At 40.7% G+C, this 18,676-nt stretch overlaps 1 protein-coding gene across 4 annotated transcripts in view; it reads right to left on the bottom strand.

The window, feature by feature from the left end:
• Positions 1 to 7,589: 7,589 nt before the first annotated feature.
• Positions 7,590 to 18,676, bottom strand: part of LOC128423441 (sodium channel protein type 2 subunit alpha) — a 94,545-nt gene continuing 83,458 nt past the window's right edge. For all 4 annotated transcript variants that reach the window (XM_053408587.1, XM_053408569.1, XM_053408578.1 and 1 more), the window contains 6 exons: positions 17,277 to 17,558; positions 15,653 to 15,706; positions 14,225 to 14,362; positions 12,475 to 12,579; positions 11,333 to 11,603; positions 7,590 to 11,092 (listed from right to left, as the gene is read on the bottom strand). In XM_053408587.1, coding sequence (XP_053264562.1) covers positions 9,897 to 11,092; positions 11,333 to 11,603; positions 12,475 to 12,579; positions 14,225 to 14,362; positions 15,653 to 15,706; positions 17,277 to 17,558 — 2,046 coding nt within the window. In that variant the 3' untranslated portion in view covers positions 7,590 to 9,896. The remainder of the gene's footprint in view (positions 11,093 to 11,332; positions 11,604 to 12,474; positions 12,580 to 14,224; positions 14,363 to 15,652; positions 15,707 to 17,276; positions 17,559 to 18,676) is intronic.

Here is an 18,676-nt window from a genome sequence, read left to right as displayed (position 1 = left end):
GGGATCATTTCATGTACCCCCCATGTGTCGGCGTTTGCAGGGCCCATTAAAGGGTTGATTGCAGGAGCCCCTGTCCCTAGAGCGGTGGCATGTAGGTCAAACTCCTGGCCGATGTAAAGTGGGAGGGCACGCTGTGTAAGTTTGTGCTTTACAGTCCCCTCCCACTGCACCCCATTGCCCTGCACATCCTCAGTCCCATTCGGGCTGAGAGGGTTACATGCCAAGGCCTATGCCAAGTTTCTCACATTCTGAAGTTCAATAAAGTTGTGGCCAATTTGAACCCATACTTTGGTCTCTCGTCTCATTCTTTGGGGGGGGGGGTAGGCTCCACAGACAGGGTTCAGCACATGTGCTCGCAGTTTATATCCATGCTTGTCTGTTAGCTTGCATTGTTCTTTCTCTGAAGCCTGGTTTCGACTTAGTCAAATGACAGTGCTCTGCTGTATAGTTGGTACCTCGGGTTAAGAACTTAATTCGTTCTGGAGGTCTGTTCTTAACTTGAAATGGTTCTTAACCTGAGGTACCACTTTAGCTAATGGGGCCTCCCACTGCTGCCACCGCGGGATTTCTGTTCTCATCCTGAAGCAAAGTTCTTAACCCTAGGTACTATTTCTGGGTCAGCGGAGTCTGTAACCTGAAGAGTCTGTAACCTGAAGTGTCTGTAACCCGAGGTACCACTGTAGACGTCTTTCCTGGCAGCTGCATTGTCCCTTCCCACATTGACATTAGGCTTGGAAGAAGCCTTCTTTAGCCAATAGAAAGCTTTTTTTTTTAAGCCTGATGACGGTATGTGTGTGTGGGGGGTGCTTTGCATGGGATGGGACAGTTGCAGCATGCGCACAATGCCCATGACAGTTCCTCTGATTTGCAAATGTGCCTGCAGGACCCAAAAGACTGACAACCCCTAATATGAGAGATTAAAAAAAATCTAATTATGAAACTCTGGGAGAAGTTAAGTCTGAACAGACCAGAATTTAGTTTAGACCTCACATTTAGGCTATTCCTCAACTAGAAGCAGTACAAAGCTCTGAATGACTGATTAGGCCTCATATTAGGCATATTAATGTCAATGAAACTAGTTCCTGTTCTTAAAAACTTCATGTTATATTTTGACTTCTGCTGGAAAACTAAAAATAGCTGTGAATAGCTGGCAGTTGAAGTACATGACACCTTGAAGTAAATGAAACCTTTATATGTTTGCCATTTTCTAGCTCTTTGTACTAACTGGCCATAGAATTAAAAGGAAGGCATATGCTTTGTGTGGAAAGTTATACACATGTTGTGATTCTACAGTTTGAATACTTCTGGTTAATATTTAAACCTTGTGATGTCCTTCCTCCTTTTTTGTGCTTGGATCAGCCAATTATTTTGTTGCAACAAAAAAATGATCCCACATTGCTTTTTCATTTGCAGATAAAAAATTCTGGTTGCCATAGAAATTGCAAAAAGTCGGTTATGGTATCTCAGTTTTACAATAGACAGTGTTTGCTGGGAAACCATTCCTTGTCTAAATTTCTCGTATCAGAAATGCTTGACTTATTTTGGTCGGCAAAAGCAGTGTCTTCCGGAGTGGGCAGAAAATTTATAAATGGTAAATTTCCCCTGAGAAATGTACTACTTTTCAAAATATTGAAATATGATGGCTTTGTTATATGGAAAAATAATATAACTGTCAATGTTGGGGCAAAGACATCAAATAACATCACTAATAAGGCCTGGAGAAAACCTTTTTTGGCATATGATAACCTAATGTGGTTAAAAAAAAATAGGGTTATCTTAGTTTAGCAGTTTAGCAGCAGATACTGAGGCAAAACCAAGTCCAAGCTACTCTGCCAACAAGTCTAAAGTGGATAATATACATTCTTGAGGGAGCCAGAAGTGATTTGTTTAGGAGCTCACTGCTTAGAAGCTTAGCCAGCTTCCCCACTGAAGTTATAGTGAGCTAACATTAGCGCAAACAGTTTCTGAGCTCTGGGCACAGTATTGTGCCCAAGATTTCAGATTAAAACTGCAGAGTAGAAGGAACAGAGGGCCTTTTTCTGCCTCCCCACTTCCAGCTACTCTCTGAAGACTGGGTAAGAGACCCTCTTAAGAATATTGGGGGGGGGGGCAGGGGAAGGACTAGACCAGGTGAAAAACGAACATAATATTTTAGCTGCAGCTCATTCATTATCAGCTTTGTATTCTTCTTATAAAAAAAGTGCACCTAGGCATTCCATTGTTGAGCCCATAACCTAGGTTTAAGGTGCCATTGAACTCCTAGCTTTCACATCTCACTTTCTAACACTGCTGGGAAGGGGTAAAACCTTCAAATATCCCTTCCTGTCTTCAGAGGCAAGAATGGAGACTGGCAGACCACATTCACACTGCACATTTAAAGCACTATGATACCACTTTAAACCATCATGGCTTCCTCCAGAGAATTCTGGGAATTGTAATTTGGCAAAGCTGCTAAGAGCTGATAGGATACCCCCTATGGCCCTCCCAAAGCTATAATTCCTAGAGTTCCCTGGGAAGAGGGATTCATTCTTAAAAACTACTGTGGGAATTTTAGCCCTGTGAAGAGAATAGGGGTTTCTTAAGAACTCTCACCACCCTTAACAACAGCTCCCAGAATCCTTTGGGGGAAGCCATGACAGTTTAAAGTAGTATCATAGTACTTTAAATTAACGGTGTTAATGTGACCACAGTAAGGCACCCAGGGCATGGGAGGTTTCTCCACTCCTCCATGAGTGACTTCTGTTTCTTCTTTTTCCTCTGAGTCTGTGCTTAATGATGGGCTTCTTGTGAGGAATCTTTGCCTGTCATGCCTTCAACAAAATGGCTGCCAGCAAAGGTTAACAACCATTAGGCTGAAGAAGCAATTATGACCAGGGAGAGCATACGGTCACATTTGTCAGGTTGGCAAAACCAGGGGATATTTGAGATTTGAGTGAACACACTGGGTTTGCTCACTCCTGCAAAACCAATAACATTGAGGGTCAGTTATGCTGAGGGGGGATCTCAAAGGCTCCCTGGTATGCACTCACTAAAATGTTCAACTCGAAATCAGTGAGGAAAACCTAGCGTTGCTAATTGCATCTGCTAAGAGCAAATCCTCAATAAAAGTAGTGTAGAGGAGCAGCAGGGAAGCTTTTTCAGTCTGAGTGCGTAATTCTCTTCCGTGCAACCACCATGCTGATGGTGGGCAGGGCCAGAGAGAGGCAAAAGAAGATGGCACAATGCATGTGGTTTTATCTTTGTACAGTAGGCTAGCTTCTTCACACAACTGAGGGTAGGTTCACATTACTGCCTTAGAGTGCCATGAAGTTGTTCTTCCCCAGTGTTTTCCAGTTGTTCACGACACCACAACCAGATTCATTTCTGTCTGTGTTAATGCCAGGGGGTGCTGATAGCTGACAGAAGCATTTTATAACCAAGTGCAGAATGCATATTTATTTTGGATAACACGTGTTCAAGGACATGCTCAAACCAAGCAAAAATACCCAGGGTGTGAAGTGGGGCAGTGAAGCATGTGGTTGTGGCCTGGGAGAACGCTGAGGGCCAAGGTAGAGAGGCATGGAGGGCCTGAGGTTCCCCACCCCTGGCCTAGAGGTACAAGTGGAAGAAAGCTAGGGCATATGATCTCACAAGGGGACTTTTTCCCTCAGTAATGGGGGGGGGGGTAATTTGTTAGGATTCTTGCTCTGTGTTTGCAGTCATGGAATTGTTTTCTATCACATGACGGTGTATGTTTTCATTCCGCATAGTAGGAAGTGACAGTGACAGGTTGTTTTTATTACTGTGTTCCGTGATGTGGGACTATTGTCCTTTGTTTATTTTTCTTTGCTGTCTGATGGAAAGAGGAAGGAGCTAAGTCAGAATGCTCTGAATGTATTATATGTAAATAAAGTAGATTAGCCAAAATGCAGAGCTATTGAGTCTGTTACGCGAACTGCAAATACTCTGCAGGATCCCTAAGTGTGCTGATGCTTCTTGGTATCAGTCGCTGTGATATTTGGGCTGGAGAAAGCTTTTGAAGCTCCCGAACGACTGACCAGGAGGGAGAGAACATGCCAGTCGGGCATGTGTCTCTACCAGGGTCCTACATGCAAGTAGGACGAACCTAACAGCAGTAGAAGTCACTTCAAAGTATAAGAAGTGGCATCAGTGTTATGGAGCGACATCAAAAAGTGGCCAAAAGATTTGGGTGGCTGCACAGAAAACTTCTGCCAAATGGGGGCATCTTTAAATTGCTCCTGTTTGTGTTCCTTTTGTGCGAGACAAGATGTTTGGAGGCTCTTCTCCACACCTTTAAATGTCTTAAAACTGATAATAGAAATGGTTCTGCTGATATGGGGGGAAAACCCCCAGGGTGTGTGGCAAATCCCCACATAGGAAAGCTGGTTTGGACCGCAGAGGCAATAATTTTCAGATTTCTGCCTCTGGCAGCCATTTTGTGAGCACTGGCCTTAGTTCATTGAAAGGAATCAGATTATCAACGTTTATTTTTGTTCATTGTCAGCACTCAGTAGTTTCAACATGGTCTTTCTTTGTCATTTTCCCTATTGGTCACTTTGTTTATCTTGCTGAATGAAGTTTACTATTTACTTACTTAATTTGTTAGTCACTTTACCTTGCCCAGGGCAACCCAAAGCAACATACAACCAATTGAACAAACAAGTGAACAAAAACAAACAAACCCTTTAACACATTAAACCCAAGACTTTTGGGTGGGGTGGGGAGGGGAAAGGGGGGAGTTGTTTATCTGTTAATTAGTGGGTAGTATATTTTTTGTTCATTATTTCAGTATACTTAATATTGATATTATTTATATGGTGGGTGTGTCATCCCCCCCTTAAATGTTGTATTAGATTATATACACACACACATATCTACCTTCAGGTGACAAACCTTCCTGCTGTCCATAATCTTGCATGTTGTTGCTTCTCATCTCTGCATCCAATTCATCCTTTATCACCCAATTCAGTTGTAATTTTGAAAATCATTCTTTCAATTTTTAAAAAAGGCATTTCTAATGTTGCTTTGCTTATGCGATAATTACTGCTCATATACATGTGTGTCCTCCAGACACAAAACTTGTTGAGCTTTTTGGGGCATAGTTGAGTGTTTTAGAGCCAATTTCAATGAAGTTTGCCGAAATCTACACTGCCAGCATGAGCTGCCATACGTCCGGATTTCAGCCTAGATGCTGTTTACGAAAGCTGAATACCGGCTATGTACAGGAAATTTGGGACATATGGCAACCAAAAACATGTAGCCCCAGTTCTGCTGCTAGGTTCTACCCAGGAGCCAGCTTTTTTATTTCAAGAGTTGGCAATCTAGGAAAGAGACAAACAGAGAGGGAGTTGGAATGGGCCCTGGTGGTCTTGGATAAAAATGCTGGATGCATTGTAGGAACAATCGGGTCCCAGTGCTGTGCTGCTCTAAAATGTGGATTCCCCCTACCCTATATTTTTGCCAATGATTTTTATTTGTGATATGTCATCTTCAAAGCAACTTAGGTGTTATTATTGCTGTACTTGATCAGAGTGGAAAGGCTAATTGTAAAAAGGTGGGAAATAGTGACAAGAAACACCACCCCTCCCTTGCACGCCATGAATTTTGCTAATCTAGTACAGTGGTACCTTGGGTTACAAACACCTCGGGTTACAAACACTTCGGGTTACAGACTCTGCTAACCCGGAAGTAATACCTCGGATTAAGAACTTTACTTCAGGATGAGAACAGAAATTGAGCGGCAGCGCACCCGGCCCCATTAGCTAAAGTGGTACCTCAGGTTAAGAACGGTTTCAAGTTTAGAACGGGCCTCCGGAATGAATTAAGTTCGTAACCAGAGGTACCACTGTATTAACACTGTACCATACTGAATCAGGGTGGTGTTCAGCCCCGCCACTCGAGCAGCCCTGTCCCAGAAATATATTTGTTGCTGAGGTAAGCCTTGAAATCAGGCCAGAAGTCTGTCATGTGACATCTCTTCCTGTAAGGGGCCTGTGGATCTTTCTCTTTACAAGGATGCATAGTAGAGCACTCTTCATTCTGATGTGAGCACATTTCAGTCTTGATGTGCAGAGATCACAGTCTGACTCTAGGCACTGCTGTGAATGACAAGTCTACAGAATAGTCATCACTCTTGTCACCAGGAGGCAGCTGCCGCCCCGTCACTGGCAAACAGCTGCTGCCCAAAGCTACAGGGCGGTGGCATCCATGCTCTCCCTATCCTTTATCAGAATGCTGCATTAATTCTAGGCTTTGATCTTGTAGGGCAGGGGAAATAGTAACCAATTATTAAGCAAAACCAACTGGAGGAAAAAAACCCAGCCTCAATGTGTTATATAGATATGAGAAGGATATGCACAGAGGCTTAATTTAGCCAAATCCCATTTCTTAGAGATAACAATAATGGCTGTATAAAGTGCAAATTTGTAAGGTGCATATATAAAATATTGGTAATCTAAGGAGGGTGTCCGAATGGGGCACTTGTACTCACAAACATGTTCCTGGGCACCCTCTGTCTGCAGTTAAAATTTAAGCTTGAAACCACTCTGTTGTAGCCAATTGGTGTACCCCCCCCCCCCAATTCAAGCCTAACTATTGGATGGGTGGGTGCATGTGTGATATTGTGTGTGTGTGTGTGGTTCCATGAGTGCTGCTCCAGTTTGCAAATGTGCTGACAGGATAAAAAACATTGGCAACCTGTGATCTAAAGGCACCTTTGCACATGCATGATTTCATTTTGATGACTACAATAAGTCAACATTTCCTTCAGAACTGGGGTTTCATGGGCTAAATAACATGTAATAGCCACTATTTCATCTTGCTGCAGGAGAGGAAAAGATAGGGAAACAAGACCCACTCCATTAGTTCTGCTGAAATACAAGCTCCATTTGGCTCATCCCAAACTAATTCTATTTAAGATGCACATTGTAAGAATTTTGCATAGTAAGAACCAGGTCCTGACTTTGCAAGTTTTCCTCTTCCCTCATCTTTTTGCCCTTTTGTGTGATGTTTTCTTGATTGTAAACATATGGGGAAGGGCTCCATTCTCTGTTACTCATCATATGTAAGATGTTTTGTCTTTCTAGCTAAAGAATGGGGTAAAGCCTTTTAAATAAATAAATGCCATGGACAGAGCTTTCATACCATCTCAGGCACAATATTCCCATGGAATCAGCTCACTTATAAAGCTGCAAGTCATCAAACATACAGTACCTGCATGTCTGATGCAAACCTGTAAGAGGTAAGAAATGTGAAGTGAAAGTCTGTTTAGCCATTCATAATGAAAATGAACATGATCTGTCACAAAGGGCACAGATTCAGAGAGTCATATAGTGATGGACTATAGTGGAAGAGTCCATCTATTCTACGCTTTATGGCTCAGATGTGTATCAGCATAAGGAGTCCATTTTCAGTGACATTCTCATGCCAAATGTGATGTGCTCCGGTAACTGTGTTTAAGACTGAAACATCAAAATCCTCTTATTTTTATTATATTTGTGAACATCTCTTTAAGGTCAGAATTCCAGCCATCTGAAAATATATTGCAGTAAAAGAAAACAAAAAACAAAGACAGAACCATCAAGTACAATAAAAAAAAAATGAAGTCTTTATTCTTTTGGCTCAACTGTAATGTGGCTTACCGTTCTTTATGGTAATAGCATTTTCCTGCATGCAGTTCACCAACACACAAAGTCAACAGTTTCAGTAAAAGGAGGAATTAACATTTAATTTTTGCCTGTGAATGGAATACGGGAAAAGAAAATGTCCTGGTGTGATCAGATATACAAGTTCGCTACTTGGTTCTTGTGGAGGGGGAGAAATTATAATTGTAGAACCGCATATAATATTTAGAAGACTTCTAGTGCAGCATGAATCAACAAGAATAAGAATAGTCTATGTAAACAAACACTGGAAAAGATCAAGGATTTTATGGATAATAAGACTAACTGCTTATGCAGGCAGTGCTAGGAATTCAAACAAATCTTTCCCACCACATTTCAATTACAAGTTATAGCTATTTGGAAGCAAGTGCATTTTGGACTCCATCTGAAAATTCACATTAAGATGTGTGCAAAAATACAGTACTAATTAAAAAAAAGAAGAAGTAACCCAGAAACCTAACATTACCCCCATTCTCGCCTTTCATTATTTTTCTACTTTGTGAAGTTCTTCAATTAAAAAGTGCTATGGACAGAAAGTAAGAACTGCCTGTGACATCGACCTGAAGATCAGTTTTGTTTTGCCATTTATGTACAAAATGCTGAAAAATAAAATTGAATGACATCTGTACACTATTTATATTTTTTCTTAGAAAATCCTAACCATGTATTTGAACAGATTTAAGCAGTTTGCAACATGATGTGTACAGCTGGCTACACACTGTACAATACTCACTTAAAATTCAAGAGAAGAATAAAGTAAGGGCAGAACAAGAAGTTTTTCTTTTCTTTTCTTTTCTTTTTTACCGAATAGCTGAAAACTATTGCTTGATGAAATGATGAATGATATCTGGTTAAACAATTTGTTTCACTTTTACCACTGACATATGGCTTCCCATATTAGATTTCTGAACAAATCCAAGAAAAATACAGCAGCGAAGGCAAGATAAACAACATGCATCAGTGATAGCCTCCAAACTACTTATAATGGTACAGAATACATCATATTTTCCTGTTCAAGGCTTGCGAACTACAGTTATTGTGGTACATATTTGATGCAATAAATATTGTGCACAGGTCATTATTCCTTTGCTCAAACATGCACCACGGGGTTAAAAGAACTATTTACATAGACAGCATTATCTCATTGACACATACAGTGTCAACCTTGCTGAGAGCAGAAGATGGCTAAACAATACTGCAGGAGAAAGCAAAAACAAACTTATAAATGTCAGGTTCTTCTCCCCCCTCTTTTGGCCAGTTTAGTGCTCCAGATGAACACATTTTTGTTTCCTAAAGAACACTTAAACAAAAATCCCCACCCGGTTTCCCCATCCAACTACAAATTTAGTTACGTGCGTGTCAACTTGACAACGGAACGGTACATAGAGGGGACAAAAATACCTCTGTCGAGTAACTGTTGAGTTTATGAGACTTACAGGCACATTTAAGAATTGTCAGGATGAGACGTAAAGATGTATACTTTTATTAAGCACCTCAGAATCTGGAGCCATCCTGAAACATGGAAGTATTTAAAACCCTTGTGCAAAGAAGTCTTACTTGTTTCCATGCATGGTCTATAAGTGCAGCATGCCTTCATGCAAATCACTTCTTCTGTCTGTACAAGAGAATCAGACAGAACAGCTGGTCCTCATGGTCCCCCTGACCCTGAACCCACCCACCCCTGAACATAAAACCCATTTACAAAAATAGTCACATATAATAGTAAACAACCTGTGAATTAAAAAAATGACAACCTCACCAACACTGATTTTTTTGTTTGTTTGTAAAAATATGGCAAAAGGTGGCAGTTGGAATGCAAACAGTGGATACAGTTATTGTACTTGAGTGTTTTATGTTAAACACACATAAATTCTAGGTTTGCACCTCTTGTACTGGTCCCTACAGTCTGGGTAGCCATTTTTCTTTCCTCTTCAGCAGTGTCAGCTGGTAATAAAAACAGTAGCCTCCTGTCAAAGTTGCCATCCTGTTTTACACAGCAGCATGGGAATTGACGAGGGGGTCACTGTCTTGTTAATAGGCACTGACCTTAAGTATATATATAACATTTGTATATATATTTATAGATATATTTGTGTGTGGGTTGTTTTTTTTGTGTGTGTGTGTGTGCAAAAACAGTCAGTTTGGCATAAACCTCCACTTGGGAGTCCTTTTGAAATAATACTCTATTTTCTCAAGCTGTAAACAATTTGTCACAAAGGGAATCCTTCGCTTTGCTCATTTTTTACTGTCCCTGATATCTTTACCTTTATCTTCCTTTTCTGATTTGTCTTTTTCATATTTGTCTTTATCAGGCTTTGTAACGCTATCATAGGAAGGTGGAGAGGTGGTGGAAGGGGTCATATCATTTTTTTCGGGGGTAGAATTCTCATTCAGCTTATCAATGATCATATCTTCTTTGATAAGAGCGTCATCTCCAGCTTTGATTCGATCCTTATTAAATAGGCAGGACACTTTTTTAACTTTTATCTTTAAGAGGTAGCGCCTGAAGGCTCGCTGAATGATGACAGCAGATACGTCCTCTTGCTTTCGTTTTAATGTGGTTGTAATTGGTTCATAAGAAGCTTTTGAAGGATTGGCTGCCATGAACCGATCTTCCATTTGAACACGAAGGGCATCCATTTCATCACTTTCACCCAAAACACGTTTTGTGAAAGCAAACAAGATGTCAAGGCAGTGAATTCTGTCACCACTTACCATGGGCAGATCCATTGCAATAAGCTGAACTTTGTTCGGTTTTGGTATTAAAAGGGGAGGATCCAGTGAAGCTGCAAAATCGGAGAGTTTACTAAACTCTATGAACTGAGTTGCATCTGGATCAAACTTTTCCCAAACTTCATAGAACATCTCAAAGTCGTCCTCGCTCAAAGGCTCAGCACTCTCTTCTGTAGCAACGCTGAAATTCTCCAAAATCACGGCAATATACATGTTTACTACAACTAAAAATGATATAATAATGTAGCTAACGAAGAAAAAAATCCCAACAGAAGGATTGCCACAGTCTCCTTTCACTGAACTTCCTGGGTGGTCTTTGTTAGGGTCACAGTCTGGTGGCCCACTGTTGAGAATGGGAGCTAGCAAGCCATCCCAGCCAGCAGAGGTGGTGATTTGGAAAAGGCAGATCATGCTGTTGCCAAAAGTTTCAAAGTTGAACATGTCATCGATTCCCACTTCTCTCTTCACATAGGCAAAGTTGGACATTCCAAATATAGCATAGATGAACATGACCAGGAAAAGGAGGAGGCCGATGTTGAACAAGGCAGGGAGAGACATCATCAAGGCAAAAAGCAGAGTGCGGATCCCTTTAGCACCCTTGATGAGACGCAGGATGCGACCTATCCTGGCAAGTCGGATCACTCGGAACAAGGTGGGTGATACAAAGTATTTTTCAATAATCTCTGCTAGGAACATACCTAAAAACAAAAATTATAAATAGGTTACTTAAAAAGGGAATGCAACATCTAATCTTAATAGCATGATAAAAATTGCAACCCACCATTTAAAATGGAAAACGATCTCTACAGTATTCAGAAAATTACAATTAGAGATTAATTAAGATATTGAAAAGGTTTTTTTTTCATATTTCCCATTAACTTTCCAAAATTTTCATTAACCACCATTTTAGTGTTCTATTGAATTGTAATTTTTCTTACCTACAATGGATAAAATGACAACCACAAAATCAAAAATGTTCCAGCCAATGGTGAAATAATAATAGCGGAGTGAAATCAGTTTCAAGACACATTCTCCGGTGAAAAGGACTATGAAGATCAGATTAATTCGGTATAGATTAGTTTCCATTGCATCAGTTTGGTCATCTGTTTCTACCATCATGGTGACCATGTTAAGGCAGATAAGAATCATGATGCTGATGTCAAAGGCTTGTTTTGTTACAAAATCAAAGACCATGCCTTGAAATTTGTTCTGTAGATGAAGAAAACAATGTCTTATTCAAATATCTCATGATTTACATAGTTTACCAGTAGATACCTTGTACGGAACATTTGTAATTCATTCTTCGGCAAACTGTTTAAGGTAAAACCAAATCTAGATGCACTAAGGGCCATTCCTCAGTACAGTGGGAGCTGCTGAGTGGCTTACAGTCACAACTCTGCCGTAATGCAACAAGACCCTACGGTACAAACGGGCATGAGTTTTTCCCATGCCAGTATTATCCCTCCTGGACAGGACAACACTGGCATGTGAAGGAAGTGTATCAATGGCCGCCCTGTGTGAGCTCTAAGTCCTTACCTAAATGGCATAGGAAGCATATAGCTGTGCATATGTGCTGCCTACAGGCTTCCCATGGGCATCTATTATGAGAGCAGAAAGGTAGACTAGATGGGCCTTTGATCTAATCCAGCAGGGATCCTCTTATGTTCTTAGTTATTTAGATACAATATTTCTTCCCCACCTTTCTAGTGCCCACTCAGGGCAGTGCCTAAGAAATATGTTCTTAATCTTGCATTGGATATAATTTTGACTGAGTGTAAATCTGTGTTCCAGCTGCATTCCCACTTAACGCCCTCCCATCAGATGTCAAAGAGATAAACAACTACCTGACATTCAGAAGACATCTTAAGGCAGCCCTGTTCAGGGAAGTTTTTAATGTATGACATATTAGCGTATTTTTGGTCTTTGTGGAAGCCGCCAAGACTGGCTGGGGAAGCCCAGCCAGATGGGCGGGGTACGAATAATAAATAATAATAATAATAATTATTATTACTCGACATTGTTATTTAATATATAGATAGATATATAAGTAAATAATGGTTGGAAACTTAATGAGGCTTACTGCTGGCCTTGGTATTGGTTTCTGTGGTTTCTTGGACCCCAGTTTTTTCATTGCATTGTAATATTTCTTCTGCTCTTCTGTCATAAAGATGTCTTGACCTCCAAAGTAAAGGGATGAAACCAAACCTGGTTACAACCGGATACCTCTTTTTTTTTTTAAGCAAGCAAACAATTTTTATTTTTATTTTGCATCTATTCTTACTTAACAACCAACGTCTTTCATTGGGTCTCGGCATAGGAGAAAGTGCGGCTAACTGTTCACAAGGCACAAGGCACAGACCTTGCTTTCAGAGGTTTATGGGTTGAACAGAAGTAAGTCATACCCAACAACACCAACTGAAGTCAACCAACCTGATTGCTGAGGTCCAATAATTTCATTAGGTCTACACTCAGTAAGACTTAGTTAAATACATATTCCCTAGTCTAGTCCCCCTTTCCTTTACTATTTTGGGAACTCTTATGTGCTCACATAGTAGCAACCCCCTTCCAAAAACTGGCCATCCCGGCCCCTTTCTTTTGATCAGAGAAAGGATGTTAGTATGCCATTCCCTTTGCGTGAGTCTGCTTTCATCACTGAAGGAACAGTGCTGGGAGTGGAGGCCGGGAAGGGAATACCCCACTTCTGCTCTGGTTGATCTGAGAATGTGGATGCAGCCCTGGTTGCACTGCTCTGTGAAGTCTTGCTGCTGACAGCAAGGGATTAAGATTGCACCCTAATTTATTAAGTGTAATGAGGTTCAAAACAAGGGTTGCCAACTTATTTTCTAACCAGGCTCTGGTGTCTTTAATGGGTTTGTCTACTTTTACTGGTTTCTGCTGCTTCTCTGTGTGTGTTAGGTACTGAGTTGAATAGGATCCAAAATGCAGCAGTCTGATTGGTCCTAGAACAATAGGATTCAGAATGCAGCAGTCTGATTGGTCCACAGGAGCCACCCAATCCAGCTCCAGGTGGAAGTGAATCTGCAACCTGATTGGCCTACAGGAGAATCCCGGAATTAGCCAATCACGTGGGGCCCGTGATTGGCTAATTCTGGGATTCTCCTGTAGGCCAATCAGGTTGCCTACATTATTTATTTGTGTAAATAATGTATATAAAGCAGACTTTCTGGGGGAACTTCCATTCCTCCTCACCACTATGAGCTGAATAAAGAGCATGAAATTCACTCTCGACTCCGAGTATATTTCAGTGTGCAAAAACTGGCTCATTGGGTGACATTAGCAAGGTGTGAAGTTAGTTCTCATGCTCTACAATCCCTCCCATTGTTTTCTGCACATTGTATGGCTGTCAAAAGCATAGGAGCTCCTTTGCCTGGGGATTTTCATTGAAAGCCTTGCCTTTAGAGGTTGGAAAAATGATAAAATCAGCAGATAAAGTACACATAGTCACAAAGTCCCTCCTAAACCTCTATTTTCCTTAAGGCTTTCCTGTGTCTTCAGAAGATGTTCATAAGAAATGTGTACCTCAGATATATTTTTCCCCTCTGCCTTCCGCATGCCCCTCAAACTATTACCATTCACTAATATGGTTCAACCAAAGTGAGTGACGTCACTTTGATTATGGAGATAGATTTAGGATTTGTTGGAAATGAACATTCTGCACTTTTTTGTGGGGGGGACCTAACCTTACAAAAAGTCTCCTTAAAAAAACAACACAGTTGCAAATCTTGACGGCAAACACAGCACAACAGAGACTGAATCATTATCACTGAACCCTTGACAGTGCGTTCAGAACACAGCAACAGAATACTTATCTTCTTTTTTTGTTGATTAAAATTGTCTATGATGACACCAATAAATAAGTTCAAAGTGAAGAAAGATCCAAAGATGATAAAGATGACAAAGTAAAGATACATATACAGGTTATCCTCATAATGAGGTTGCTTCTCCACCTACAAAGACATTTTAAGGAAACATACATTAAGCCAACATTTAATATAATTAGCTATTATCCAGTATAATTATTTAAAATTGCCACAGACCTGCGCTTCCCCAGAATTTATTTTGACTTCACAGCTACAAATGGAAAACTCTAAACCGAAATATATTGGTACACAACATTGAACAATTCACCTATCTTTTTGCTCTGAGTTATAATTCAACATTTTCTCTCTCTGCTCCTCCACCTTAGTTCCATTACCTATCTGGATTTCAATCTAGACTCATATGGCTTTTGCTAACTCTGGATAGAGTCGTGATTAGAGTGCTGGTCTAGGACTGGAGATGCCCAGCTTCAAATCCCACCTCAGCCATGAAACTTTGTGTGTGAGAGAGACCTTGGGCAGTCACTGGCTCTTTTTCTAACTCTACCTCACAGGGCCATTGTGAGGATCAAATGGGAAAGCAAATGGGAGCTGCATTGAGCTCCAGGGCAGACAGGAAGGATATAAATGTAATAAATGAATACATAAATATTGGTTAAAGGCAATCAAGGTCTACAGAATAATATAGTAAAGGAATACTAGAGAAGATGGCAGATACACAAAAGGGGAGAGACAGTGGAGAAAAATAAATAAGGAAGGAGCATGAGATAACAACAAATGCCAATTACACTAAGAAATACATGGAAAATTATTGCAGGGTGACTTTTTAAAAAATAATAATAATCTAAAGTAGGAGTATCCAATGTTGGACCCTCCAGATGTTGTGGAATCCAACTCCCATCAGCCCCAGCCAGCATGTCCAATGGCTAGGGATGATGGGAGTCGTAGTCTAAAACATCTGGATGGCACCCCATTGGCACCCCTGATATCAATCTATACTGTTACCCAGGATTTGTTGTTATACAATTCCTATTTTTGGAATGATGTCTTGCAGTGATTTTTCTGCCCGTAACTGTTCAGCAATGACAATGTGTTTGAATATCTATCTACCTCCTAACTCTTAATGAGAACCTTTCAGACTCATGTATAGTTAAGGATCGAACAGAAGACAGACTGATCAGAGAGCGGAAAGTAGCAGTGCAGACTGAGGCAGGGAGAATAGGCAAGACAACCAGTGGAGACTAAGAGACAAATCAATTGTGGAGAAGTAACAGCCCTTTGGGGCCTGCAGACAGCAAATTTCAAAATAAAAGGCAGTGGCGATGGGTAGGGGAAGCAACCCTGAGAAATTAGAATTGAAATAATAGTTGTGTGAAATCTGAGTGCACAAGTGTGCTTGTGCCATGGCAGTGCACTTACATTTCGTGAATCCACAGCTGCATACATAATATCCATCCAACCTTTGAAGGTGGCCTGAAAATAGAACACCTTTTTTAATGCCTGCACTTCATAAACAATTTGGCAACCAAGGAACAAAAGCATACTATGTATGTATTAGGGCTGGATAAATCCGTTCAAGGTGGCCTGGGACAACATCCTATTAATTTCTAGCTGAATGAATAAGATTTAAAATACTTTACAAACTGTATGTTAGGACTAAGGCCTTCCAGATGTTGTTGGACTCCAACTCCCATCAGGCCCAGCCAGCTTCGCCAATGGTCAGATATGATAGAGTTGTAGTCCAGCAACATCTGGAGGGCCAGAAATACCCCACCCTGGAGAATTTCTTTTAAAAACGTTTTAAAACATAAATAGATAATGCCATTGACATGCATTAATGAACGAATGCCTCTGTGTACATATTTTACAAATAATCATAGCTTTATTGAAGATTTAGTTAAGATTTGCACTGGACTGTGTGCTCCTATGTGTCTATTTCAGATCAAAGTTCAATACTGCCTGGACATAATGTTCCGATTTCTCAACAATGTTGCAAATATATGCATTTTGAGATCAGACAGTCTGCTGGTTCACTGTAGGCAGATTTCCCACTTCAATTTAACGCTAAGCTGTGTTTAGATAGCGTCTTGAAATTCTCAAGTCTGTTTCTGTGCAGATGCATTGGGAAGACATAATTTTACCAAATTTTCTTAGGAGGGGAAGTTCTTGGTGATAGTTCTTTCTTTCCCTCCTAAGGTCTCATTGCTGTTGTTTGGTCAAAGTGGTAGCAGCGATTGTAGCAGTAGAAGCAATTGCGTCAGACGCATGGCCACCATTTTCCACCCTTCATTGTGCCCCAGACTTAGTGTCATTCCACGGCACTGTGGTCGGAAAATGGTGTCTGCTGCCAAAAACATAAAAGACATAGGAAGCTGCCTTATATCACTGGTCCACCTAGCTCAGCATTGTCTGTGGCAGCTAAGAGCTGCTCTATGGGGTTTCAAACTGGAGACATTCAGTTAAGTTGTGGGTGAACATATCCGACGACACAGTGATTCTTCAAACAGCTCTTGTTTATTCACAGGCCAGAACAGAACTGAAGGGTTCAGTCAGCCTGCTTATATAGAGCTCCAGTACAACGCTACTGTAACAACTTTCTAAAACTATCCAATCACTGAACGTCACTTTCGATCCCTTATTTGCATAACTATCTACAGTATCCCCCTGCTGGCCCAGGGTGAGAACTTCAGTACATAACACATTCCCAGTCTGACATGAAGATGCCAGGGACTGAACTAGTGACCTTCTGCATACAAAGCAGGTGCTCTGCCACAGAACAAGGGTCTTTCTCCTAAAGCTTGAATGAAAAAAATGGCGGAGAATGTTTGGAACCAACTTGGCAAAGTGGCCTTCTGTTGTGAAGTGGGAGAATGGGAAAAAGAAAAGTATTTTGGGGGGGAAATCACTTCTGAGAAATTTTAGCTTAGTGGTATTTTTCCAGTAAAAATAAGACAGCATAAAAGAAAGCACAGCTAAACTTTTTTTTCTTTTTTCTTTAAAGAAGAAGTTAACTTTAAGAATTCTAGGAATAACAACCACTTACTACTTGAAGCAAAGAGAGGTAACCAAGGCCCACGTTATCAAAGTTGACTTTCACATTTTTCCACCGGGCGGTTTCATTTCTTTCTATGAGCTCTTCACACTGTGTTTGGTTGTCAACTTCATCGATGCTAAACATGTCCCCTGTTGTGGTATTAATGCAGTGGTAGAACTTCCCAGCAAAGAGATTGACTCCCATAATGCTGAAGATTAACCAGAATATAAGACATACGAGAAGCACATTCATGATCGATGGGATTGCTCCCAAGAGGGCATTCACTACCACCTATAAAACAAATGACACCATAGAAAGTAAGTTTGACTGTGTAACTGCAAAAAAAGGAGATGCTTTATCAATGTTGGGTGAGGATTTCTGAAATAAATTTTAAAAACTTCTGAAACCTTCATTATACATGTGCCCTTCATAACTCATGGAAGAAATGTAAGTATGATAAAAACCAAAGAAAGCAAGGAAGTGTAATACAATGGGGGTAGGGAAACCAGTCCGACCATTGGAACTAAGAAACAGAACATTAGGAGAGAAATGCCAACTACAGATAGTTACCAAACATAGGAGCGATACACAGTTTGTATTTTCCAAACATATAAAGAGTACATCATGTAGAAAAATAAAAGCAGCAAAACATCTCATGAAAGCCAACGTTTGCAATTTGGTGAGGGAAGAGAGTTTAGCACATCTAATTTTGACAGAGTGATGCCTCTTTTTTTGCTTTCAGATGGGGCATTTTGTGTAATGCCATACCCCTACAGCAGACATTTTGAGAGCAACGCTCACAATGATTTCTTAAAAGTTCAAATTAGCCTCAGAAGGTTAGCAAACCCTGGTCTAAGCCACCTAGAGCACCATACTCCAACACACAGTTGAGGTCATAGGTCAGAAGAAGTGTCTTTCAAGGAAGTTTGAGTTTTAACACTTCTGAAAATGAAGTATCCCCTCGCTTTGGCATTTCATATCAGAACAGATCACTTTTGCCATGTGCTTCATAGAAATCTCTGCAGGCAGCTGAGAAGGATAGTCATTGTGCCATAGACAAGCAGCAGAAGTATATGAAGTATAGTTTCGCAGCCTGGTTAATATGTTACCCTGGTAACAGAGTCAGCAAGGAAAACACTTCTGTGTGGCTGGAGCTCGTAACATATGCAGGCTGCAGCCACGCTGGTCATTTAAGCCACTTGGTTAGCATCTGCACCAATGCCAATAGTGCAGATCAGAATTGTAGAATTGGAAGGCGAAAGAACGGCTCAGTGTGAGTGACCCATGTGGCTGCTGTTGGCAAACGATAAGTTCTGCTTCATTTTTAATTTTGGTAAGCACCCAACAGCCAGCATTTAATATAGCACTGTATTGTTTAGCACACTTTTATTCCATTTCCATCCTCTCTT

This window comes from Podarcis raffonei, chromosome 1, assembly GCF_027172205.1.
Source record: "Podarcis raffonei isolate rPodRaf1 chromosome 1, rPodRaf1.pri, whole genome shotgun sequence".
In the NCBI taxonomy this organism is placed as follows: domain Eukaryota; kingdom Metazoa; phylum Chordata; class Lepidosauria; order Squamata; family Lacertidae; genus Podarcis; species Podarcis raffonei.
This window is presented reverse-complemented; position numbering and strand designations above follow the sequence as displayed.